This window comes from Hemibagrus wyckioides, linkage group LG02 (assembly GCF_019097595.1).
Source record: "Hemibagrus wyckioides isolate EC202008001 linkage group LG02, SWU_Hwy_1.0, whole genome shotgun sequence".
NCBI lineage: Eukaryota > Metazoa > Chordata > Actinopteri > Siluriformes > Bagridae > Hemibagrus > Hemibagrus wyckioides.
Window position 1 is genome coordinate 26005836 of NC_080711.1, and position 26778 is coordinate 26032613.

A 26778-nucleotide genomic window follows, 5' to 3' on the forward strand; every position below is an offset into this window, starting at 1 on the left:
AGAAATGTTTCAGAAGGACTCTGCAGTAAAGTGGGGGAAGTGGAATCTAGATAGGAATATCATTAAATCATCAAATAAGAATAAATAGTCTTCTAGATGGCAACAAGAAGCACTTTCAAGCTATGATATCTGCTAAAAGGGTGTGTCAAAACATATAATGTTTATTAAGTATAAATTTATTGTTTATTAGGTTTGCTGCAGAGATGTTTTCTTTTTTTAATATAAAAATTCCCAAAATCCTTGTGGGGTGCCCAAACATTTGTACACACACACACACACACACACCTGTGTTGTGTGAACCTGGTGGAAAACACACAAACATGGGGAGAACCTGTAAAACTCGTACAGTATCACAACATCGGGATGGAAAAAGGAACTCCTGTTCACACTTCTGTTAGAGAACACCACTACTTAGTATTTGATGAATGTTCGTGGATTCTGGCTTTTGGGATCTTATTTTCCAACATCTAGGTTGCAGTTTTAGATTTTACTATTTGTTCTCACAATCCTTAAACCCAAACCCTTTGACCTTTGCCCTCACTGGAACTCAGTGTGAGTTGCTGTTAGCTGCGTATGAGATTAGCATGCCATGGTCTAGGTGTCAGTGTTGAGCCTTGACCTTCCTGGTCAGTGCATTTGGTTGATGGAAGCTTGAATTTAGGGGTTTTGCACCATCTTTCCCAAGTGGATGAAGATTTTTGGGTTCTATCTTTCTGTCTGAATTGCACCCCTTCCTTCCTCCTTTTCTTTCTCATTTTGCTTCTCTCCTTCTCTTGGATATGCTCGGTCTGCTCGGTGCTGCCACGTTCAGTCTCATTTTCTAACCTCTCTACTTTACTTAGTTTGTCCCACTCCTTTTTATTTTGCCTACTAATTTTAATATAGAAATTTAGATTAAACAAAAAAACTGATCTTATCTATCTATCTATCTATCTATCTATCTATCTATCTATCTATCTATCTATCTATCTATCTATCTATCTATCTATCTATCTGTCTGTCTGTCTATCTGTCTCTCTTCCTTTCTGTAGAATAACTTCATCAATTTGAGTTTTCTGAGACTCTTCAGGGCTGCTCGTCTTATTAAGCTCCTCAGGCAGGGTGAAACTATTCGCATCCTACTCTGGACTTTTGTTCAGTCTTTTAAGGTAAAAAAAAAGCACAGACACTCTCTCATAAATAAACAAACACAGAAAGAGCCAATGATATTCTGTTTTGCTGAGATTATCTGAGTTGTCAGTGGAAAGCAGTTGACCCAGACCTAGTCTACTCATTGAACATTTCTTAGCAGTCTTCCAGTTAGGACTTTGATCACAGTGCTACATGATTAATTGTGTGTGTTGTTGTGCAGGCCTTGCCATATGTGTGCCTACTCATTGCTATGCTGTTCTTCATCTATGCCATCATTGGCATGCAGGTGAGATGGGAGCAGAAGCCTACTGCATTTCAGTCCCACAAATATATTTTTTAGCATAACAAGCAAGAGTTTGCTTTTAAACAGAATGTAGGGAATGTTGAACAACCTGTTGATAAAATTGCATGCCTCATAGCTGTTTGGGAACATTGCAATCGAGGAGGACAAAGACAGCTCCATCAACCAGCATAACAACTTCAGGACTTTTTTCCAGGCTCTTCTTCTTCTTTTCAGGTGAGTCAGTTCTATCAAACAGCCCATGTAACAATAGCTAACAAAAACTCTGTTTCAAGTTCTGTAGCTAAGTTTAAATCTATATGAATATGTAGGAGTGCGACAGGAGAGGCGTGGCATGATATCATGCTATCATGTTTGGGAGGGAAGGAATGTGATCCCCTCTCTGGGAACATGGAGCCCGAGTGTGGAAGCGAGTTTGCATACCTTTACTTTGTCTCCTTCATCTTCCTTTGTTCCTTTCTGGTAAGAACGTGTCCTCACTTCTCCTTTCTGTAAAGGCTTTTTTTCTTTCACATCTGTGTTTGTGATTAGATGAGAGTATTTTAACAAAGTTAATGGTACAAGATTTTATTTATATAATGGAGCTTAAATATCAGGTAGATAGAAGTGCAATGAGTTAGGGTTAGGGTTGGATAGGGTAGGATAAGTATTTAGCATTATAGGGATAGGATGTTTTAGAGCAGACTTCTGCTGATCCACTCCAGTCCCAATTTGAAAATATTTCTTACCAAGAAGCTAAACTGTTTGGAGTCTGGGCTGAAGGCTGTTTACTCCTATGGTAAAGAAAAAGAATATGTCTTTTCCTTGGACATATAGCAGGGGAGACACAGGAATGAAAGGTTTAAACTGTGCAGCTTAAGAAACTCCTCAGATGTAAAAGATGGTCCCTGAGCTGAGTGGTCGGTCCCTGAGCTGAGTGGTCGGTCCCTGAGCTGAGTGGTCCCTGAGCTGAGTGGTCAGTCCCTGAGCTGAGTGGTCCTGAGCTGAGTGGTCCCTGAGCTGAGTGGTCCCTGAGCTGAGTGGTCCCTGAGCTGAGTGGTCGGTCCCTGAGCTGAGTGGTCGGTCCCTGAGCTGAGTGGTCCTGAGTTGAGTGGTCCCTGAGCTGAGTGGTCCCTGAGCTGAGTGGTCCCTGAGCTGAGTGGTCCCTGAGCTGAGTGGTCCTGAGTTGAGTGGTCCCTGAGCTGAGTGGTCCCTGAGCTGAGTGGTCGGTCCCTGAGCTGAGTGGTCCTGAGTTGAGTGGTCCCTGAGCTGAGTGGTCCCTGAGCTGAGTGGTCCTGAGTTGAGTGGTCCCTGAGCTGAGTGGTCCCTGAGCTGAGTGGTCCTGAGTTGAGTGGTCCCTGAGCTGAGTGGTCCTGAGTTGAGTGGTCCCTGAGCTGAGTGGTCCCTGAGCTGAGTGGTCGGTCCCTGAGCTGAGTGGTCCCTGAGCTGAGTGGTCCTGAGCTGAGTGGTCCTGAGCTGAGTGGTCCTGAGCTGAGTGGTCGGTCCCTGAGCTGAGTGGTCGGTCCCTGAGCTGAGTGGTCCCTGAGCTGAGTGGTCCTGAGCTGAGTGGTCCCTGAGCTGAGTGGTCCCTGAGCTGAGTGGTCCCTGAGCTGAGTGGTCCTGAGCTGAGTGGTCCTGAGCTGAGTGGTCGGTCCCTGAGCTGAGTGGTCGGTCCCTGAGCTGAGTGGTCGGTCCCTGAGCTGAGTGGTCCTGAGCTGAGTGGTCCTGAGCTGAGTGGTCCCTGAGCTGAGTGGTCCTGAGCTGAGTGGTCCCTGAGCTGAGTGGTCCTGAGCTGAGTGGTCCTGAGCTGAGTGGTCCCTGAGCTGAGTGGTCCCTGAGCTGAGTGGTCCCTGAGCTGAGTGGTCCCTGAGCTGAGTGGTCCTGAGCTGAGTGGTCCTGAGCTGAGTGGTCCTGAGCTGAGTGGTCCCTGAGCTGAGTGGTCCCTGAGCTGAGTGGTCCTGAGCTGAGTGGTCCCTGAGCTGAGTGGTCCTGAGCTGAGTGGTCCTGAGCTGAGTGGTCCCTGAGCTGAGTGGTCCTGAGCTGAGTGGTCCCTGAGCTGAGTGGTCCTGAGCTGAGTGGTCCCTGAGCTGAGTGGTCGGTCCCTGAGCTGAGTGGTCCTTGAGCTGAGTGGTCGGTCCCTGAGCTGAGGTTAAGCTGACTCCAGTATTGACCAAATAGAGTAATATGAAAAGAAAGGGCAGATCAAAACCAGATCAAGATGCCAGGTTTGAGTAAAGTTGCGTTTCCAAAGAAATGACCCTGCTTTGTTTGTGTTTGTAGATGTTGAATCTCTTTGTAGCTGTTATAATGGATAATTTTGAGTATCTGACAAGAGACTCCTCAATTCTGGGACCTCATCACCTGGACGAGTATGTGAGGATTTGGGCAGAATATGACCCTGCAGCCTGGTGAGAAATTTTACATACATTCATCTTAATAAACTTACATGATTATACATTTAAACAGTCTGTAACTCACACTAATAAAGACACAGTGTTGAGTAACAAAAGCATTTTTATGTGCTCACAGTTCAGTACTTATGTTGTACCTAAATTGCTAAAATATTAATCAAACTTTCATCACACCAGTATCTACACCAACACCAAGTACACCTGCACGATCACCAAACCAGCATCTTTACCATCACCTACACTGGCACCTACACTGTCAAATACACCAGCACCTACAGTAGTAGCTACACCATCACCTGCACCATTGAATACACCAGCACCTACACCAGCAACTATAACATCATCTAACCGTCACCTACACTAGCACCTACAACATCACATACACCAGCACCTACAGCAGCACCTACACCATCATCTAACCGTCACCTACACTAGCACCTACAACATGACCTACACAATAACCTACAGTAGTAACTACACCATCACCTACACCATCACTCACACCATCGACGACACCATCACTTACACAATTAACTAAACTATCACCTACACCAATACCTACACCATCACTCACACCATGACCTACACAATAACCTACACCAACACTCACACCATGACCTACACAATAACCTACACTATCACCTGCACCACCACGTACACCATCATCTAACCATCACCTACACTAGCACCTACACTATCACCTTTACCAGCACCTACACCAATACCTACACCATCACTCACACCATGTCCTACACAGTTACCTCCACTATCACCTACACCATCATGTACATCAGCACCTACACCAATACCCACAACTACATCGCTATGAGCATTTTTTTCTTGTCTTGAGTCCTTTAAGTTAGTTATTCCTATTGAGTCTCAGGAGCCCAGGAGGTGATGCTGCAAATTCCTCACATCAATCTTCATTGGAAATGAATCATCTCTGACTAATAAAATGAACGAACCTGGAGCTCTGGCAAAATATCAAAGGCATACAGGGAATGTAGCATCATTTGGCTTACCAAGACATGGCTATAGATGCATATCGCCAAAGGCAATGTTACCATCTGTGGCTTTCAGATAATATGGCATTCAGGACACCAAATGGAGTGGGAAGGTGAAAGTTTGGATACTTGCTGTGCTTGTTAACAACTGATGGTGTAATCCTGGACATATCTGTTAAGTTGTACTTTTGTAGTGTGGACATTGAATAGTAGCAGGTCCATACTATCTGCACAGAGAATATCTGCAAACACAACACCTCAATGCTTTTCTGGCAACTTCAATCTCTGGTGTCTTCAGCCATGACTCTGTCCACCTCTCCGCCTACTATTCACCAGTTTGTTAAATGTTTGACCAGAGAGAACTAAACTCTGGATCTACTGTATGCAAATGATAGAAATGCATACAATTCTACTGCTATTCCCTGACTTGGAAGATCACAGTCTAGTACTGTTTATGCCCAACTACATACCAGCTGTCTGGGATCAATCAGTTCCCTAACTGGTACATTTCATGGGTACATCAATTTCTGTTTTGCAAACATTATTCCCACCAGAGTTTACTGTTTTCCCTCTGCTGCCCCCAAATGAATTTAACAAGGACTTTACTGAAACCTCACCTCTACATTATAGGCTGGAATACACATCTTGTTTAACACCGGCAATATGGACAGACAGTAGGTTCAATATTTTTCCCCTGGGCTGACAGTCACTAAAGACTTGGTGAAAAGAGAGGCCACAGGGCTAGACAGCATTTAGCATGAGAGTCTACAAAGACTTATCATGAGTCTGAAGATAAGTGTAGAATCCATAGTCTGAAAAAAATATTGTGTCTAGTTCCAGATAAAAATGTGCCTGATAGCTTTCAGTGGCTGCAGACAGGTTATTGTCTATCTCTGACCTAAATTTAGATGATGCCGTTAAAAAAACAAAAACAAAGTTACAACAAATACTGTGGACATGTTCTTTGACTCTGACACCAGACCACCTCCTGCTCAGTGAAAAATTAAGCTGATGCAAGTGGACACCATCACCCCCTTTTGGGTCACTCACAAATGACAAGCAGGATTTAAGGAACTGTGTGTTGGACAAGGTGTTCAGAAACACAGGAGCTCCTCAAGGAACAACTCTAACTCCTGCCTTGTTCATACTGTACACTTTTTAAGTACACCTCAAATACATGTAATCTACAGAAGATCTGCTGTGAAGGGCATGAGTTGCGGAACTCTGATAAAGCGCTTTATTGAATAGTGTGGAAGGATAACTTATAACCATACATGGCCAAGACACAACATACTAAGGCAGTCTAGAAGGGAAAGAGCAGACTCAATTTTTTGAGGAATCTCAGGTCCTTAAATGTGTGTACCAGGATGCTACGTATGTTCCATGAGTCAGTTTTGGTGGGCACCATCTTTTAAAGATCAGTATGCTCAGGCAGTGGTGCCAAAGCAGGAGATGCCAGCACATTAAACAAAATGGTAAAGAAGGCAGGACAGGTCATTAGGTCTTATCTGGACTCCCTACACCATCACCAACTTGTATATCATCACGGACACCGACACTGACACATACAGAATTCATATACACCAACCCCCTCAGTCATAGATCATGTTATCATTCCATTTACAAAGGAATGTAAAATGTGCAGGCTGGGTCTCTGAAGGAGGAGCTGCTCCAAATCCATTGTTTCCCCGCCCCACAGGCAGCGGCACCCCACCACACAGAGGGGATGATGGATTGTTAACATCCATCTATTCCCTTCTTTCCCCATATCCTGTCCTGTGAATTGGTGCCCCCTATGTGTCCCCATCCCCTGTCTCTGGAATATAGGATACTTAAACCCAAACTTACTGTGCTAAGATGCTGTCCAAGTCCTGACTACAGGACACACTAAGTTTCAGGTATCTGCATTCCAGTGACAACTCACTAATCACCTAACAGCCAGGGTGACACTGATCCCCTGCTGTGGTGGTCAGGGAGACAGGCTGTGGGAAAGAGAAAGCAAGCAAAGACTTTAAAAAAAGAAAAGAAACCCCAAATCAATGAATGAATGAAAGAGTGATCCTCAGATTGTTAATACTAGCAGTGCCGATGGCTGATAAGTAAGACAGTCGATGTGTTAGTAAATGTAATCCTGTTTTCTTTCTGTGTGTAATCTGTTTCTTCTTCCTGTACCTGTCTGTGTTGTGTGTTTTTTACTCTAACCTCCCTGTATTCTTTTTGCAGCGGGCGCATTCATTATAAGGATATGTACAGTTTATTGCGAGTTATCGACCCCCCGCTGGGCTTAGGAAAGAAATGCCCTCATAGGGTGGCCTGCAAGGTTTGATTTCCACTAAAAAACTAATAGCACCTGCTAGCATCCAGAATGGAATGACTCTTGCTTATCTTCAAATTTTTTTTGTTTCTCTTTTTGAAAACATTCCACCATTTCAACTTGCATTCTGATATGAAAAAGAGAATGTGCAGGACAATGCAGACACTCTGAGACGCATGAAATGTCCCACTTTGAATGAATAAAGCAAAAACAGAGGAAACAATAATAGAAAATAAAAATGCCATCTTTGTTTTCCGCTTGCTAGGCTTAGCTGACATGGTAGCGTGCATTGTTCTGGGGGGGGGCAGAAACTGCATTGACATAAAAGTGCCATTATACTGTCATGTCTGCAGCGGGACTTTATGCCTGTTCTATGAAACTTTACATAGAACTTCTCAGAAAGGTGAGATGGATAGTCCACCCTCTTTCCTCCTTCTATTCCCTTCTTTCTTGTATTCTTTCCTCTTGTCACAGCAGATAAACCAGGCATCAGTGTGAGAGACTATGGAACCTCTCTCTTTTACCAGTCTAAACTAGTAACCTTCTTTTTTGTTTTGTTCTCCTCCCCCACCTTCTTTTTCTCTTTCCTTTGGATTTTCTCCCTCTTTCCCCCATGCACCTGGTGTGGTCATTCTGTTTTTTGGTTTTTCGGTCGTCCCAGTGGCAGGATCAGTTACAGGGATATGTATGACATGCTCAGGCAAATGTCTCCACCATTAGGACTGGGGAAGAAGTGCCCTGCACGGGTTGCATACAAGGTAGAGGGAACTGACTCCGAGTGGCCACAAGCTGTGTGTCGTACCTGTTGGTGTTTACTTTTTCTTTGTCTCCCTCTCTTTTTTTGCCCTCCTTTGTTCTCTGATGTGAGGCAAATGCTGTTGTGATTCTTTGGCTTGGGGGGTTTGTGGTGGTGGGGGCATTAAGTGTTAGCTAGGCCAATCCACAGGGAAGCGGGAATGGAAGGACCTTCTCAGTGCTTTTGCACCGCATAAGGACACGCACACACATGCACACACATGCACACACACACACACACACACACTCAGAAACATGCATGTAACTATGTGGTCAAGAACATCTCATAATTGTAGAAAAAAACATCAAAATGGTTAAACAATATAATCACTGGAATTATATTCTAGTTCAATACATTAAAGCAAATGCCACTGCTTTAATGTAAACTTGGATGATGAGCTGAAATTGTAAAATGTTATTTCAAACAAACTGTTCCAATGTTTTACAAAATGATACATCAGTAAAATAGACATGTGCACGACACAAACTACATGCAGCACATACATGTTCAGACACAGGCATGTGTGTGTGCAGCAGTGGTGGGAAGGTCTAAAGGACTTCAGTCCTCCGAATCCCTCAGTCCTGTGGATGGCAATTTCTCAACATCTTTCTGTGTGAACTAGCTCTCTCTCTCTCTCTCTCTCTCTCTCTCTCTCTCTCTCTCTCTCTCTCTCTCTCATATATACACACACACACACACACACACACACTCATGCTGTAGGTCATAGTGACAGCAATATTAAATCATATATTGATTTACCTTGTACATATATTCAATGTAAAATAAATCCCAGAGATAAAAGGATTTTTTCTTGAATATTGTGGTGTAAGGACATGGCTTTTGGCAAAAGTCCAACAAAAATCTTATAAGTCAACAACTTCCACTTTTATTTTCTCTGTCAATGCAGTTGTACTCTGTTTCTGGCCCCTCCTCTTGGCATTCAGTCTCGCCCTATGCATGGCCAGCCTCCTGGGACACTGCCATCCCCCCTCTGCCCTTCGTTTCTCTCTCTCTCTCTCTCTCTCTCTCTCTCTCTCTCTCTATCTCTCTCTCTCTCTCTCTCTCTATCTATCTATCTATCTATCTATCTATCTATCTATCTATCTATCTATCTATCTCTCTCTCTCTCTCTCTCACACACACACACACACACACACACACACACACACAGATCTCTAAACACATTACTCAGTTTATTTAACCCTTTATTTTTAAGCATCCAAACTAATTCTCCATAATTTAATTGGTCCAGTTGTAGTTAGAAAATCAGTCTGTATTAAAACAGTAGTCATATTAGCTTTTGTAAAGAGAAAAGTAATGGCATTATAAAACAGCAAGTTGTTCTAGAGCTTAACATTAATAATATGTAATGAAATGCAACTGCATACAAGCATAAATCATTTCACCGAATTCCAACATTTTTGGAACTACATCACTGACTAGCTGTACATTATGTCCCTCATGTACACAAAATGTAGAATATACATATATACACCAATCAGGCATAACATTATGAGCAGTGAGAGGTGAACAGAATAAGACTGATGATCTCCTCATCATGGCACCTGTTAGTGGGTGGGATATATTAGGCAGCAAGTCAACATTTTGTCCTCAAAGTTGATGTTAGAAGCAGGAAAAATGAGCGAGTGTAAGAATTTGCAGTTCTTGTGGGCTGTTCCTGGTCTGCAGTGGTCAGTATCTATCAAAAGTGGTCCAAGGAAGGAACAGTGGTGAACTGGAGACAGGGTCATGGGCGGTCAAGGCTCATTGATGGACGTGGGGAGTGAAGGCTGGTCCGTGTGATCCGATCCAACAGACGAGCTACTGTTGATCAAACTGCTGAAGAAGTTAATGCTGGTTCTGATAAAAAGGGGTCAGAATAAACATGCAGGACAGTTTGTGGCATATGGAGCTGCATAGCTGCAGTGTCATGGAGGCAGAGGCAGTATCATGCTTTGGTCAGTGTTCTGCTGGGAAACCTTGGGTCCTGCATCCATGTGGATGTTCCTTTGACACGTACCACCTACCTAAGCATTGTTCCAGACCATCTACACCCTTTCATGGAAACGGTATTCCCTGATGGCTGTGGTCTCTTTCAGCAGGATAATGCACCGTGCCACAAAGCAGAAATGGTTCAGGAATGGTTTGATGACCACAACAACCAGTTTGAGGTGTTGACTCCGCCTCCAAATTCCTCAGATCTCAATCCAATCCACCATCTGTGGGATGTTCTGGACAAACAAGTCCCATCCATGGAGCCTCCACCTCAAAACTTACAGGACTTAAAGGATCTGCTGCTAACATCTTGGTGCCAGATCCCACAGCACACCTTCAGGGATCTAGTGGAGTCCACACCTTGATGGGTCAGGGCTGTTTTGGCAGCAAAAGGGGGACCAACACAATATTAGATAGGTGGTCATAATGTTATGCCTGGTCAGTGTATATGATAATGTCCATTACAGTCACAAGTATAATTGTTAAATTATGGATTATGGATGGAATGCTACTTTCTTCCTTTCTTTCTTCTATTTTGGTTCTTCTCAAATTTGCTTAAAGTAGTTAATTAACTTAATTTAATTCCCTTCTGTCGTATGATATTTACACCATGCATCATTTACTTATTTTTATTCATTTCATTTACTTAAGTTTGCTTAGTCTGAGCCTGTATTTACTCCAAATGCAGACATTTTCACCTTTTTATGCTCCATTGATTGTTAGATAACCCCCCAGTTATGCCTCTTATTGTTACTGTTCAGTAATGGTTCATCTTAAGCAAATCAGCATTTAAACTCTTGGAAAACTTCTAAATATATCTGTATAACTTAATTCTTCTTAGTGATTAAAGCAGCGGTGTCCAATCTTATCCTTAAAGGGCTGGTGTGGGTATAGGCGTTCATTCCAATTGGGTAAAAGCAACAGGCAACAGTGTGGTGTAATGAAAAAGAAGTAGAAAATAGATTGAGAACACAGAAACAAGAATTATGCATAAATTCATGAATTTAATTTACAAGTTCTTTAAAACTCTGCAGTGCCTTGTAATCCCTTTCCTCAATGGGTTTAAGCCCAATGACACTGCCTCTCTTTCTTAAACATGAGGAATATGCTCAGTTGATGGTAATATATCCCTAGTTGATACTCTTACTTATTTATTTCCCTCTTGTTTCATTCTGACTGGTCCACGCCTGTTTTAATGAGCTTTTCCCCTCATCGGCATTAGCTTGTCAATATCTATTAGTTATTAAATAATTGTCTTTAACAATTTTTGATTGTGAAAAATCTTCATAAAGTCCTGATTCACAACTTTTTTGTGTCACCAATAATTTAGAAATAGAGTTATTTGACAGATTTTCCCTTGATTTGCTACCATTTCTAGATATTGTACAATTGCGTGGCAGCACACACTTGGCCCACTTGGCCTCCATAGAGTTATTAATACACCTAGTGCTCAAAAATGGGAACAGATGGACAAAACAATCACGCTGTTAAATATATTTCAAAGATTGGGAGAGGAAAAGGGGGAGTATGGAACATAAAATATCTGTGCAGTGAAATAAAGGTGAAATAGAGAGAAAAACAAGAATCTCCTTTCTCCAGTTGCACACACTTTTTGGACATGTTTTTATATATTTTGTGTGATTTATATATTTTGGTTTTTGAAGTGTAGTTGAACTGGATATTTTGCTGAAACATGGTGAATGCCATTACCTAGAACACAGTTGAAGGGAAATCTACACTGTATGCTATATGATGGATGACATTATGTTGTCAACTCTCAACTACTTATGGGTTTACTCTTAAAATTCACTAGATAGTTGCCAATAAGCATATGCCAGGAGCTATTGCTACCCTTCATCCATCTATTTCTGTTTTTCCATTACTTCTCTACTTTCCGCCTCAGTCTATTCTTCTTGCACACATTTCCTGGCTCTATTCCTCAGGCAGTCAATTCTGTCCCTGTTAAACCAAAGATAGCGAAATCCTCAGTCTTAACATATCTTTCTCACAAAATGACTCAGAATGCCCTTTTCATTTGTTTTGTGATTTTGTTTTCTGGGAGAATGCTGCTCTGATCTAACCCAGCAGTCTGCGCCCATTTTTTTTTTTTGCCATAAGAGTCCAGAGAGTCTATTTTCAAGCTATTTTATTTATTTAATTTTGAATAATGAAATTCAGTACTAAAATGAAACAAGGAGATCAACTGAACAAACACTGCTTTCTGTATTGGGCTGCACTGCTGCTTGCTCTTAAGCATGTGGATGCATGAGATGTTGCATGCTGGTGTGTGTGTTTGTGTGTGTATTTTTATTGGGGTGTGTGCTGCATGCCAAAGCTCCTCCTCTGGTATTATCACACTCGTCGCACAAAAATATAGATAAGTGAATGTATCTAAGGGCAAACATTTTCCAGACCAGAGCCAAATGGACTGAACATTAAATCAGCAGAAGATGGTTCTGTTTTAATCTGTTCATTCATCCATGGCTCTGACTTGATCTGGCAAAGCTCATTAAGGAAAGCTCTTTGACATACTGTGGAATCACTGAGCCTGTGAGGGTGGAAGGCCATGCTGGAGAATGAATCTTTTTGAAATCGAGTGTTTCAGCTGTGTCAGACTTTTTATGATTATTTTATTTTATTTATTTATTACAAATTTTGGGGTTTAATAAATACATAAAATGTAATGGCTACATTGATACTCTCACAGACATATTGATCTAAAACTTATTGGTTATTTTTTATATATCAAAGACACTTAAAGAAAACCCAGAAAAGTACTGCTTTAAGTGATGATGAGAGTACATTCTGGTTGAGACAAACTGAAGGAATCACAGAAAACCATTGAGCTTATCCTACCTCTATCTCATACCAACTGCCTTCCAGTTTCCTTTCAACATCTCTCACTTAAAATGCACATAAACACACAGTTTAAGACTTCTCCTGGAGGGTACGGATGCTCTCACACTCCCAAGGTCTAACCTGTTCTGATTGACTTCCTGCAGAGACTCCTGCGAATGGATTTACCAGTTGCAGATGACAACACAGTGCACTTCAACTCCACCCTCATGGCCTTAATCCGCACTGCTCTGGACATCAAAATCGCCAAGGGTGGGGAAGGTTTGGCATCTCTTTTTCCCTCCTGTCCTTCTCTCTTCTCATCTCTAAAGCTATCCAAACTCACAAAATATCAGATGTATCAGTTGACACTGATTGGTCAAAAAGTCTCTGTATTGGCTCAGCAGACCTTTCAAACAATGGAGATTTAAGCCTACTCGATATAACAAATCTGAAACTTGTAAACTCTTCTGATCAGACCATAATATACAAGATATGAGTAGCAGCATTAGGAAGAAGTTATTATGATTCTGTCCTCACTGTCACCATTTTGATCACAAGACCAGTACTTTTGTGTAAGAAGTGAATTTGTATGTAAACATAGTGTCTGAACTGTACTTGTACATTTTTGTGTGAATACACACGCGGATGGTCACATCTGTTTGAGTGCATGGGTGTGTATGTATATGAATGGTGGTTTGTCCCCATTACTGTGTGTTTAGGGGGTGTTGATAAGCACCAAATGGATGCTGAGCTGAGAAAAGAAATGATGGCAATTTGGCCCAATCTCTCACAGAAGACTTTGGACCTGCTTGTTACACCTCACAAGGGTAAGTCAGTATGCCAGAGGTTTGTGTGTCTGGGTTTCTTCACCCCTTTGCCCCCAGAGGATTGCTTCTCCTTTGCCTGCCCAGCCCACTGCTCTGCACCCTCTGATGAGCCACAATCACCAGCATGACCTTTTTCCCAATAACTTGCATATGTTCTACACTGACCCAATTAGATTGCACACACGTGATCACACAAAGAACACCAAAATGGACATTTAAAAAAACGTATATAATGTTAGAATAGCCATATTACTGACAATTACTGACATTTGCAGTAGTTCAAGATGAAGATCTGTTTTATTACATCAGGTATCTTGTCATATTGAATAATTAAATAAACAGTTGACTTGCTAGTATACGTAATCCCCCTCCATCCCCCCATATCCAAGTGTTTACATTGCAAAAACCCTGTAATGCTTAACCACACCCACAGCCCTCACATGAACGTCTCGTGCTGGCTCTCAGATTTCTGTGCCTCTTATCAGAGGGTGTGTGACTATAGACCGAAACACTATAGACGTCTTTTCACTTCAGGGTTTTTGGTAGTGAGCACATATGGACAGTAGACTCGCTAAAAGGAATTAAAGAACATATGATGAAGCTTGGAGAATTAAAATTCCGAACAAGCATGAGATGAAAGTGACTTTGCAGTTTATTCACAAGAATAAAACACCTTTTGCAAAGTCATTTTGATTATTACAGTTAGTTTGGTTTGCACAAAAGCATGCCAAAAATAACAGTGCTGAATGCATGGTGCTAATGCACCTGAGGCATGATTATGATTTCAGTATTCATGAAAATATCAAAGCATGAGTTGCAGTAGTATTTCATGCATACATTTTTACTCTTCTAATGAAGAGAATAAGTTGCTGCACTAAAGTAGTCCTTAGAAAAATATGAACCTGTCTTTAACTCTGCATGTGTAAGTTTAAATTGAAGATGGTCTTTCGGGATATTTCACAATATGGTCCAAACACTTTCCCCTGCTGAAGTGTATTTAAGCTTTTTCACATTCTGAAGCTAAATTACACATAATTTAAACATGGGTTGTTGTTTTTTTGAGATTTTCCTTCTCTCCATGTAATTGGAACTTTAGCTTTAGTCAACAATCTTCATCATGTCATCAACTAGCCAATCACCAGCTTTTCAATAACACAACATATGATTATCATAATAATAATAATAATAATAATAATCTTTATTAAAATAATTTCTATGGAACTTTGTTGTAACTGTATTTTATTATGTATTGTATGTATTGTAATAATTACATGATGATGTGTATCATTAAAAAAAATAAGATCTAAAATTTATTTATTTATTTATTTATTTATTTATTTCACCATGGAAATTCTTTGCTATCTAAATGGTTTCAGCTCTGCTGTATTAGCTGATCTCCTGAAGCAGTATAGCTCATCCTGAGTACTTCTCTGATACAGGTCTGCTGTTAATGCCATCAATCATCACAGCTCAAGTGATGGAAGATTACATCTCACACAATTTCTAGTGCAAAATTTGGTATTAAATTTGCTATTAACAGCAACTAATTTCCAGGGTGAAAAATACATCTAAGGACCTGAGTACAAAGGGGGAGCAATAGAACATTATAGGACCTAAAACAGCAGCTTGTGGTGCAACATATTCTTGTTTGTAGGCATTGAAGCATTTGGAAATGTATAAGTAAAATCTTACCAGATGTGAAGAAGTTGATATACACATCGTGCTAGAAGTATGTTGATTTTCTAATATACTTACACAAAGTAAAAATAATAATAAAGTAAAAGGCAAGGCGGCAATTTGATGTTTTACACATTGACCACTAAACTGCACCAACACTTAAACTGTTAACATCTTAACCATTTGATTGACTGCTTGATGACTTGATGGAATGCTGACTGACTGGTGGATTAATCAGATACCTCCAATTCAGCATCAGAAGGTGAAATAACAACAAAACAGGCACTTTGGATAGAGGTTTGTTTTTTTATGTTCCTTTTTTAGGAAATGGATAAAATGCAAAACAGTGAGATCACATGGCAAAATAATCTGTTAATGATAAACTTTTATATTATTTTAACCAATCTGTTTGTGAAAAGACTATATGCTCTGTGTGTGTGAGTGAGAGAGAGTGAGAGAGAGAGAGAGTGAGAGAGAGAGAGAGAGAGAGAGAGAATGTTCATGATCCCCCCACCCCCATTCCCCCCGCTCAGGGTCCACCTCCCCATGTCTAATCGTGCAGGGTAACTTTTGCTTCTCTCAGCAGCGACAGACCTGACAGTGGGGAAGATTTATGCAGCCATGATGATTATGGAGTATTATAGACAGAGCAAAGCCAAGCGCACTCAGGCTCTCCGAGATGAACAGGTACAGTCACTGCTTCTCTTCTTCACTGTCCTGCTGTCTCACTGTCGAAGTTTCTCTATATATCACTCTCCTGCCATCTCATTCTTTCTCTGTGTATTGCTTGTTCAATGGAGACTATCATGAAACAACTTTACACAAATCGAGATGTAGATTTAGATTTATCCTTAATAACCAAGCCAGAGATGACCATGAAACACTCCCTGAGATGAAATGAAGAATAAACCTTGAGTGGAAATAGAAAGTTACCTTCTTCTGGGTGACTTCAGATGATTATGATGATTATGAGTGTAACCTTTGCATAGTTGTTGTCATCCCTTCTGTTATGTCCTATGTACCTCCATCATTCAGCTTGTTATATTTGTGGCCTCGCACAGATCCTCATTAAATATCTTGTTTGGCCGGTGCATTCTTATGATCCTCTTCAGGCACCTCATTTTCATTTATGGCAGATGCCCTTATTCAGAGCGACTTACATATATCTGATTTATACCACTGAGCAGCCTGAGAGGGTTAAAAGGCTGTCATACAGCTATTGCTGGATGTCCTCTTGCATTTCCCCTGCCTTGTTTAGCAGCAATCTGAGATATAGAAAAGATTCCACATCTACCACTTTTGTGCCTTTTAATGTCTATGGGCTATAGTGTTTATTCTAAGGCTGGAGAGGAGGTCTTTCAGTACAGTAATTAATTTCCATCTGATTCCACTGTTCCTGATGAGGGTGTTCTCTAATCATCCATGAAGCCAGATATCAAACACACATTTTAAGCTTGTAATTCCATCATACATCTACCTAATGATGTTTACAAACACATCTGGAGTAATAATTGCTATAAAGTTTTCATCACCGTACCATATACCATACGCTTAATATTATGTATTATTTATTTTATAAAACCCTTATGAAACAGAAAGATACAAAGTTATGATACAATGATTAATTATCTAAACACTTTTTTCTACACCACATGATAAGCTGCATCCCTTTGTGTATTTGTTGTCCAGTTGTTTATCTTTTACTTATCACAGCACTTCTGTGTGGTGCAGAGCAACACAAAAACAGTTCTACCTTTTCTTTCATATGTTTTCTTTAAGTAGTTAGAGACCAGTATAAATGTAATTAACAAAGTGCATAACGTTACTTAAAGGGCCTTAGGAAACCTTTATTTATTTCAACATTTATATTAGCAGAATCATGTGCATGCTTTTTTATAATCATAACAATAATTTATCAAAATCTAAAAGGAATTTACTGCCATGTTGGAAAAGTTTTTAATAGTGCTTTTAATAATGTTTTCATTAATTGTCGATTAAAAACTAAATAGGTAATATTTAATGTGGCATGTTAAATATTCTCCTAGCCTTCCTCACCTAAAAATCTAAGACAGAAAGGTCAAGCCTATCAAATATGTCTATAAACAACATGTGAAATGCAACCTGAGACATTAGTGATATGCTCAAATGTTGGAATTTCTCTTCTCATCTCTTCTCTTCTCATCTATCACAACCTGTATTGTAATGTTTTTAAGTGGATGCTATAGAAGCATTGATGTATTTATATCAGGAAAGATCTTGCAATTGATTTGCTGCCTTAACCACTGATACTTATGTATAACCAAACTTCACATTTCCCTTTTATGGTCCTATGGCTGTAGTCCCAGTTTTGCCAATAGTTAAGCATGAAAAGTTCTTCATATTCAGAGTCTGGAGAAGATACACAAGATTATCTGTGTAGACAGATAACTGTGCAAAAATGTGAATGTGTCCATGAGATTCTAAATCAAGGCCATGAAGTGGGATGTATAGTAATAGGACACTTTATAGTAATATTTCACTGAGCTGAATTTTCCTTGATTAAACTGTTGATTATGAAAAGAAAAGAAAAAAAAAAGGATTAATTATTATTGTCATGTTTATTTATTACATTTTACTCTCTAATGACATTCCATAGTGTTTAAGAGTGTATTTACAGAGAAAACATACATTTTAATGTTGTGATGACATCAAACTTTTAGACAGTGGTGCTGGACTCCTCACTCCAGCAGAAATGTTCATGGTCAGAATCACAAATGGTCAGAATCTCACACACTGCAACTTGCCTCTGTTTTAGACAAAACTCTGCCACAGCATTAAGTCTGTAGTTATGGCTGAGCTCTGAACTCTGTGTGCAATTTCAGTAATAAATTCTTACTGGGTATTTATCTACTTCAAATCAGTATTTCTAACCCACTCTAACAACTTTGCCTGTATTTGCTTTGCTGCCTTAAACTCACATACTTTTTTAACAGCATCTTGTTTATTGCTGGTTGTTTTCTAAACATCATGGTTTCATTTCAGATCTGTGAAACCAGTTAGTTGCTTGAGTTAAATGTTTTGTGTTTAGAGGTTATTTGCTCATGTTGGGTTCTGTGTGGTTGCTGCTGTAGTCTGGAGTGAATGTAGTCTGAAACCTAACAAGCATTAGGGCTAAGTAAGGCTTTGTATTATGTGAATTGATGTTACTAGCTAAATGTAAATATTTATGAACAGGTTATCTGTTACTAACAGCACCACTTAAGGTATTATCTAAATCAGGATTTTTCAAACCTCTTTTCAAAGGGAGTAAAGAACCCTTTTAAAAACTTTATTTATTTAAAGATTTATTACTGCTTTGGATTTCTACATTTTCCAACCTGAGAAGATTCAATGATGATCATATTAACCAAATAAATTTAGTTAGATTAACATTTATAAAACTGGATGCTGGATGTGAACAGATTTATTTATGAATTGTTTGTAATTGTAGCTGGCAACTGTGACTGCTGTTGTCTTGTATGAAATCATAATCATAATGCAACATGCAGCCATACCCAATCTGAGTAACTAGAGACATTAGACATAATCCAAGCCTAAAATTCAGCACCCAACTGGTTGCCAATGTCATTCATTTACTGACCAAAGTAAATGATTTCTCTTCATGGTATCATTGACATCCTTCTTATAGCTTGGCTCATAGGCTCACTTCATTGACTCACCAGACTCCAAATCCCAGAATGCCTCCTGGCTGAACAATTTGACTGCCTTGTGTTGCTGATGGATCTAATCCCATTTGCACCTGGGATGCCTTGTATCCCATCTCCTTCCCACCCCACATTTTCCCATCTGCTTGCCTGATACCAGCTATAGGCCATGTTGTATCTTACGCAGAATCGAACGCCATTAATGTTTCAGCGCCTGGAGCCACCATCACCGACACAGAATACTGGTCAGGGACTCAATGGTCTTTCTGAACCACAATCGGACCCTAACAACTTGTAAGTAGATGTTTGATTTTTGTTTGAATTTACTGTCTGTCATGTCTTGCCCCTGAACCTCTATCTGTCTGCACTTTCTCCAAATTGGATAGAGACAAAAAAATATTTATGTACAAATTCTCATGCTGTATTTCTCACTAGAATATTTTAAAGGCTTTTTATTGCTTTGATGATGCATGTCCAAATGTACATTAGAAGGATTGCTCTGTACACCCACATGCACCAGCATTGATGAAGCAGACTGATTGCCTCACTTTGGGTCCTACTTACTGTCACAAGGCATCCTTCCAATAGGCTTCCTTTTAAATCTGGGCCTTTATCAGAGTTTTTTGTAATCCCTTTATATGAATCATATAATTTACTGTCTCTACTGCTACCATCCTGGAGCACTGCATTTGACAAAATCTGTTTAGTATAGGGGATTAATAGTATGTACCTGTGTCCTGAAACTGAATTTTTTTTCAGGCTCAAACCCAGTTACCAGCACAATCCTACTGCTCATAACTGGCACCTGTGTTAGCTGGTTTGCTAACAAATTTGACATACAACTTATCACATCCCAACCCCCCCCCACCACCACCACCACCTAAAGATCTTATGTCCAAAGTTTATGGAATATATCCTTTTACATTAAATTTCTTTTATCTCTCATCATTTACACTTCATCTGATGAAACACACAAACAAACAAACAAACAAACAAACAGCAGTCGTTAACAGGACTGTATGATTCTTGCAATAGTGATGTAGAAGTGTTTATGACAAGGGAAGTTCATTTAAATTTTAAAGGTCCTGCTACATAAAATTCTTCATTTACAAAGAACCAGACTAAGAAGATTGACTGATGACAATATTTTTATGCTCAACATTTAGTGATTAGTGCATGTGTGGTTTATTAGGTAATATGTTCTGGGGAATGAACATGCAGCAATTATAAGGATGTCTGTATAAGAGAGAAAAGCATTCTAGCTGTGTATATGGTTAGGGCCGTGGATGGGGGCATCCCGGAGAGCCAGTCATGGGTCACAGCCAGAGCTCAGGAGATGTCTCAGAAGGCAGGCAGCTGGAGCCCAGAAGGCCAGCCAACAGAGGACATGACTGATAACCGGCCCACACTGCAGGTAACATGAATACATACTCAGCACAATCAAGAAACCTTACATATGCTCTTTTATACACTCAGAAACATTCAAACACCTTGCCATACAGACAAACGTGTATCTTGTGATCATTTAGTGCATCCTTATAAAGATGCATGAAGAGACTTTGTCTTACAGCGGTGAGTTTGTGTAATTTTATGTATGTATTTTAGGAGCGAAAGGAAATGACAGTTTAGCTGCAGGTTTTAATAGCATCATACCATTTCTACACATTTTTCCATCTTAGATTTTGAGCAATTCTGTGATCCATGCTGCTCTTTGAAACTCTCTCTCACTCACTCACTCACTCACTCACTCACACACACACTCTCACACACACACACATACACACACACACACACACACTCAGTGTTTCTCCTGTTTTACTTCCAGTTTTTCTGTCTGATAGTAAAAGCCATTTCATCTTATGTGCTCATTCATTGCTGTCTCAGGGGATGTTTGAACCTCTCTGGTCTTCCAAGTGTCACACTCCCATCCAGCTCTGCTAGCTTTGCTGTGTTTATGAAATTATAACCAAAAAAATACAATTGCCAATAGTATGTTTACTAGTCTTTACAGTCAGCATATTGGCACCTTTCATAAAGTTGAGGCAATCATCTAATCAGTCAGTCATATGGCAGCAGCACAATACATAAACTCAGGCAGAACACAAGACAGGAGCTTCAGTTAATGTTCAAATCAAACATCAGACTGGAGAAAAAGTCTGGTCTGAGTGGTTGTGATTGTTAGAGCCAGATTTGAGTATTTCAGAAAGCGCTGCTCTTCTGCTGGGATTTTCACACACTACAGTCTTTAGAGTTTAGAAAGAATGGTGTGAAAACAAAAAAAACATCCTGCAAGAGGAGGAAATACCTTGTTGATGAAAAGGTCAAAGGAGAATGATCAGACTGATCTGAGGTGACAGGAAGTCTGTAGAAACTCAAATAATCACTGGCACCTGTGGTAAGCAGAAATGCATCTCAACTTGCACTAAATATCAAACTTTGATGTGGATGAGCTACAGTAGTAGAAGCCCAAATCATGTGCCAGTCCAGCCTGCCCAGAACAAAAATCTGTGGTTAGGGTGGTATCTTGATGTTTGTGTGTCCAGTTTGGGTAAGTCTGCGTTAATGATCACCTCAGATTGGAAGTGGAAGCTGATATGTTCTTCTGCTCTTATAGCCCATCCTGGGTCTGAGGTTAGGGTTAGATATGTTAGGTTTGGCTTGTTGTGTGTTCTTAGAATCTTTGCTTCTCACCATGGTTGTAAAGTTTGATTATTTGAGGTACTATATATCCTTTCTGGCAGCTGTAAACACTCTGGCCATTTTCTTCTGACCTTTCTTATCAACAAATTATTTCCACCAACAGAACTGTTTTTTTTCGTCACACCATTCTGTGTAAACGCTAGAAACTGTTGTATGTGTGAAAATCCCAGATCAGCAGTTTCTGAAATACCCAAACCAACCCATCTGCCACTAAGAACAGTTTTTATTCATTCTGATGTTTGATTTGAACATTAGCTGAAACTTTTCACCTGCATCTACATGATTTTTTGCATAGTGCTGCTTCTACATGATTCTCTGTTTTGAATAACTGCGTTATTGTGCTAACCTTCAGGTGTTCCTAATGCTAATTTAGAAGGCCATTTATAGTGAACACTGAGGCTATAAGACGCAGTTGAAGCGGGACTGTTCCATCTCACATCTCCTCAGAAAACTGTCATTCTGTCTGCGGAGGTCACGCGTCCTCTCTCACTCTGTTTTCCGCAGACGGTAGAGATGAGAGAGATGGGGCGGGACGGGTTCTCGGACACCGAGCCCTTCCTGCCGATGGAAGGCCACAGCAGGGCAGCTTCCATGCCTCGACTCCCGGCAGACAACCAAGTGAGCACTTTGTCAAGTCAGCTTCTCGCTTATGCCTGTCTCTCATCGACATTCCTTTTATATTTCTTTTCCACAGTCTCTCATTACCTTTTTTATTTTCATCTCTTTAAAATATGAGTATTCACTGTCAAATTTGAGTCAAGCGTTCTCCAAAATAAGAAGTCCATATAAGCACATCATGATGCTGTGAGACTATGCAATGCAGCATAATAAAAGATGAATAACCTGTAAATTGGAATAATATATAAGCTTTTATTTGTTTATATATAACAGCAGTAAAAAAAATTTCCATAAAATAAATTTTGTCAAACTAAATTCATTTAAAGAATCTAAATCAACATGTATTTAAGAATTATATATCGCATTGAAACACAACATATTTTGAGGTTTTATTGGATAATTGATGATTAAACCTAAAAGTTGATGCAGACTGGGAATCCATCCTCATGTAGATGACAGTGGGAATTTAAATCTTTACAAAAATTGCATTATTGTATAAGTGAAACACATTTGGAACTTGAAATGCATTTCAATGGAAGCTATAAAACAGATTGAAAAACAAAAGGATCTTTTCCTTTCTTTGTACAACTTCATTTCATTCAACAGCATTCTCATGAAAACCACGTGCCACAGTGACTGTCATGTTGTTCAGTTAATCAGCACACACATACTACATACTAATAACACAGTAAGTGTATGTACCTCAGCAGTATTAGCTTCATGGTGTGTGTGTGTGTGTGTGTGTGTGTGAATACCACAAAAAAGGTTTACTTTATCCTTTAAATGTATGTGTTTATATATGTGGTAAACACACACACACTGCATAACGTGGGTTAAATTATTTTAATTAAACCAAATATTAATTGGTTTAATAAGATAATGTGTAGAAAATATGCTTATCAGTACAGTGTGCAGCAAAACTTGTGTGTGTGTGTGTGTATTATGATATATCCATGGTACTTATAAAAGATTTGGTGTGTAAGTGTAGATCTTTGGTGTGTGAGTGTAGATCTTTGGTGTGTGAGTGTAGATCTTTGGTGTGTGAGTGTAGATCTTTGGTGTGTGAGTGTAGATCTTTGGTGTGTAAGTGTAGATGTCGTGTTCCCTGTAGTTAAATGTAAACATAGTTTTCTGTCCTGTACCATTTATTGTGTTTATGTGATCATAGTGTCTCTAACACTGCTTCTGGCCCTTGGTTTTGTTTGTGTTACTGTGGTGTGTCTCTCCCCTTTTACAATTGCTTCTGTTTCTAACTCTTGTCTCTCTCTCTCTCTCTCTCTCTCTCTCTCTCTCTCTCTCTCTTTCTATCTTTGCCCACTTTCATTCCCCTTTCTTCACTCCTTCCCTATATAATCCTTCACTGTAATCCTGCATCTCTCTGTCATTGTCCTGTGTGTGTGTGTGTGTGTGTGTGTGTGCACATTATACCATCTGTGTGCTGCAAATGTGGCTCTGTGTGTTAATGGCTTTAGCAGCAGCCAAGGAGGAGAGGAAGGCATCGAGGGAATAACCTCAGTGTATGTTTTCTAATGTTCTCTCCATCTGTCTAACCCTTCCTCTCTTCCTCCAGTATGACAATGGCTACTAATCATTAATTATTTAGCTTAATAATAATTCCCAGATTTTATGTAAAATAAGACTTCTTTTCAATTTATGCTTTCATCTTCCATATATCAGCTGTTTGAGATCACACCTATATGTTCCTGCCTGCCTGCCTGTCTGCCTATCTATCTGTCTGTCTATATATCTGTCTGTCTATCTGTCTGTCTGCCTGTCTGTCGCTGTTTAGCTTTGCCTGTCTGTGGCTGTCCAGCATGCGCTCATAATTAGCTAAATACACAATATTTAATGTGCACAGCATTATCACCAACACTTTATTACTCACTACCAATGCATTGTAAAACCTCTCAGTATAAAAGGTAGAACCAATTTAGAAAGCTATTGTAAGAGAACTTTTATGGAAATGTTTATAAACTTGTCCCATTTCCAAAAAGGCATGAGAGCACATTAAAAGGTACTATCTGTTACCTCTGCCCTGGCTAAGCCCAGGGTCATCATTTTTCATCGAATGAGTTTTAATTTTAGGAGCACACACACCACAGGAGTACAGAAAATGTCCAGAATGTTACACATTGTGCTACAGAACACTTCTTTTCCAAAAAAAACAAAACAAAAAAACAACAGCATTCAGAAACCAGCTGAAAAATGTGAAAAAAAAAAAAAACCTTTTATCTGCATTACCTGAAGTAAAATTTTCAGTTGGAGTTTATTGGTCTCTCATCCTTTTGACCCACTCTTCTTTACAACATTGCATCAGTGCATGGATGTCTGATCCTGCCACAGAATCTCAATGTGGTTGAGGTCTGTAGTTTAAGCCTTGGCCATTCCAAAGTTTTTTATTGTTTTCGTCTTTCAGATTTAGAACTTATCAGAAAGTTGAGAGCTGATTGTTCACTTGATGCCTACTATATCCCACCTCATTATGAAGAACTATGTTTAGACAGAAAACAAGACAGTGAATCTGAGCACAAACCCTGCAGGCTTCAGGTACACAGCATTTTTGTTACAGGTACAAAGTATTTTTCCTTTCAGCAATGTAAGAACCCAAAGCACAAATCCAAGTCTACAAAAGAATGTTTTCAGAAGATCAAGATGAAGATGAATGGTACAGATTTAAATCCCGTCAAAACCTGTGGAGTGGCATGAATGCTTTCAGTTTATTTCATAAAATAAAAACCTAAAATTTTAACAGGGTGTGTGTTTTTATATGAGATAGATAGATAGATAGATAGATAGATAGATAGATAGATAGATAGATAGATAGATAGATAGATAGATAGATAGATAGAAGCTGGTGTTTGATCTTCAGAGCAATTCCCCTGGTATAAGAGAAACAAGGCATTGTGGGAGTTTGTCTGAGTGCTGCAGCTTCCTTATTAACAGAAAAAAAAACATTTGATATATCTATGAGTTTTGTAGAATTTACATTTGATTAATATTCATTTTGTTTACTGAAACATTTCCATTTAGGAAAGATGGGGTTCCTTGGTGTTTCTTTTTATATGAATGTAGTCGATTAGAAATTATGACCTATGACAGTACACAAAATGCACAACTGTGTGCTTTCACAAATCTGTGTGCTTATTGAAGATCACACACGGCAGCTAAGCTATTCTGGTTTAAAATTGTGTTATTGGATTTTTTTTGTAAACATTTTTAATTTTGGAAGCATGGCTTGATCCTCCACTTTTCTACTATGTCATTGTTCAGCTGTGTATCTTTTTGCCTGTAGAACATCTTGGTGATTGCATGATGGATGTGGGGCTGCTATGAGTTGCTTATCTTGCTTGTGTGTTGTGTGTTTAGTCACACACAGTTACCTGAAGTCTAGGCAGTCTTGTATGTTTGCACACACACACACACACACACACACACACACAAATAAAAGCATACACTTTTCAGACAGTATACATTTTCATCTCCCTTCAGAACTTCACTTGCATCATTTCTCATACAACATCTCCGTATTTTGTCATCTTTATTCCTGCTGTCTTCACAGACTATAACAGACAACAGCCCTATGAAGCGATCAGCCTCATCACTTGGTCATGGTCGTTTGGGGCGGGGTCCACGGGCTGATGATTATGCCATGGACCGAGTGATGCCTGAGGAAGGACCTAGGCACGGACATCGCCGCCGAGATCGCAGCCACCGAGCCTCTGAGAGATCGCTCAGCCGCTACACTGATGCCGACACAGGTCAGACAGACAGGACCGTCAGGGATTGTAGAGGCAGTTGTGGTAGTGATGATGATCATAATGATGATGGATTTGATTAGATTGCTTTGACACTAAGTGTTTTATGGTTTAATGTTGGCTGAAAAGGAATTGACCAGGAAGTGTTTGGGGGACCATCAAGAGATTAATAATGAAGAAGAGTGCAGTTAACACTTTTTGTTAAGTGTTCAGCTGATCTGTTACACCCACTGTGTTATGACCACTTTTCCATTTGTCACTTTTGTGTATGCATATGGAATGATATGTGCTATAAAAAGCTTAGTCTTGATTAAAAAATGAGGCAACTGCTCTATGGTTTTGGTTATAAGGGGAAGAGGAAAACTATTGGATGATTACAATAGGACCCAGGCTACAATCATTTGCTTTTTAAAGAAAAATATTGCAGATGCAGGGAACATGAAGAGTTTCATGAGATTATGAGATCAGAATGCAGTTTTAAAATTGGATTCACAAGAGGTTTAGAACAGTTTGTTTATGGTGATTGTCTAATGAAAAACTCCTGAACAGACTAAAGTTCACAGCTGTGAACTGAGTTATAGTTGACTCTATGTTGAATTTGAACACTTTGTCATAAGAGTGTCCAGCTGCAGAGCATCATCTAGAGAGAGAGATACCTTGATTTTATTGACACAGCTTGTGTTCATAAACACTCACTGAGCACTTTATTAGAAACACTGTACTGGTTAGGGCCTCCCTTTGTAGGCCCC

General features: G+C 39.8%; 1 protein-coding gene across 19 annotated transcripts in view; it reads left to right on the forward strand.

The window, feature by feature from the left end:
- Positions 1 to 26778, forward strand: part of cacna1aa (calcium channel, voltage-dependent, P/Q type, alpha 1A subunit, a) — a 97211-nt gene that overhangs the window by 63497 nt on the left and 6936 nt on the right. For 3 of the 19 annotated variants that reach the window (XM_058410178.1, XM_058410058.1, XM_058410150.1), the window contains 14 exons: positions 1032 to 1148; positions 1352 to 1417; positions 1551 to 1648; positions 1744 to 1894; positions 3692 to 3819; positions 7050 to 7146; positions 12934 to 13048; positions 13489 to 13596; positions 15857 to 15960; positions 19144 to 19250; positions 20235 to 20370; positions 22161 to 22274; positions 23747 to 23791; positions 25834 to 26032. In XM_058410178.1, coding sequence (XP_058266161.1) covers positions 1032 to 1148; positions 1352 to 1417; positions 1551 to 1648; positions 1744 to 1894; positions 3692 to 3819; positions 7050 to 7146; positions 12934 to 13048; positions 13489 to 13596; positions 15857 to 15960; positions 19144 to 19250; positions 20235 to 20370; positions 22161 to 22274; positions 23747 to 23791; positions 25834 to 26032 — 1585 coding nt within the window. Of the gene's footprint in view, positions 1 to 1031; positions 1149 to 1351; positions 1418 to 1550; positions 1649 to 1743; positions 1895 to 3691; positions 3820 to 7049; positions 7147 to 7801; positions 7899 to 12933; positions 13049 to 13488; positions 13597 to 15856; positions 15961 to 19143; positions 19251 to 20234; positions 20371 to 22160; positions 22275 to 23746; positions 23792 to 25833; positions 26033 to 26778 lie in introns of all 19 variants that reach the window. The other 16 variants (XM_058410086.1, XM_058410189.1, XM_058410112.1 and 13 more) reach the window with 12 other exon arrangements.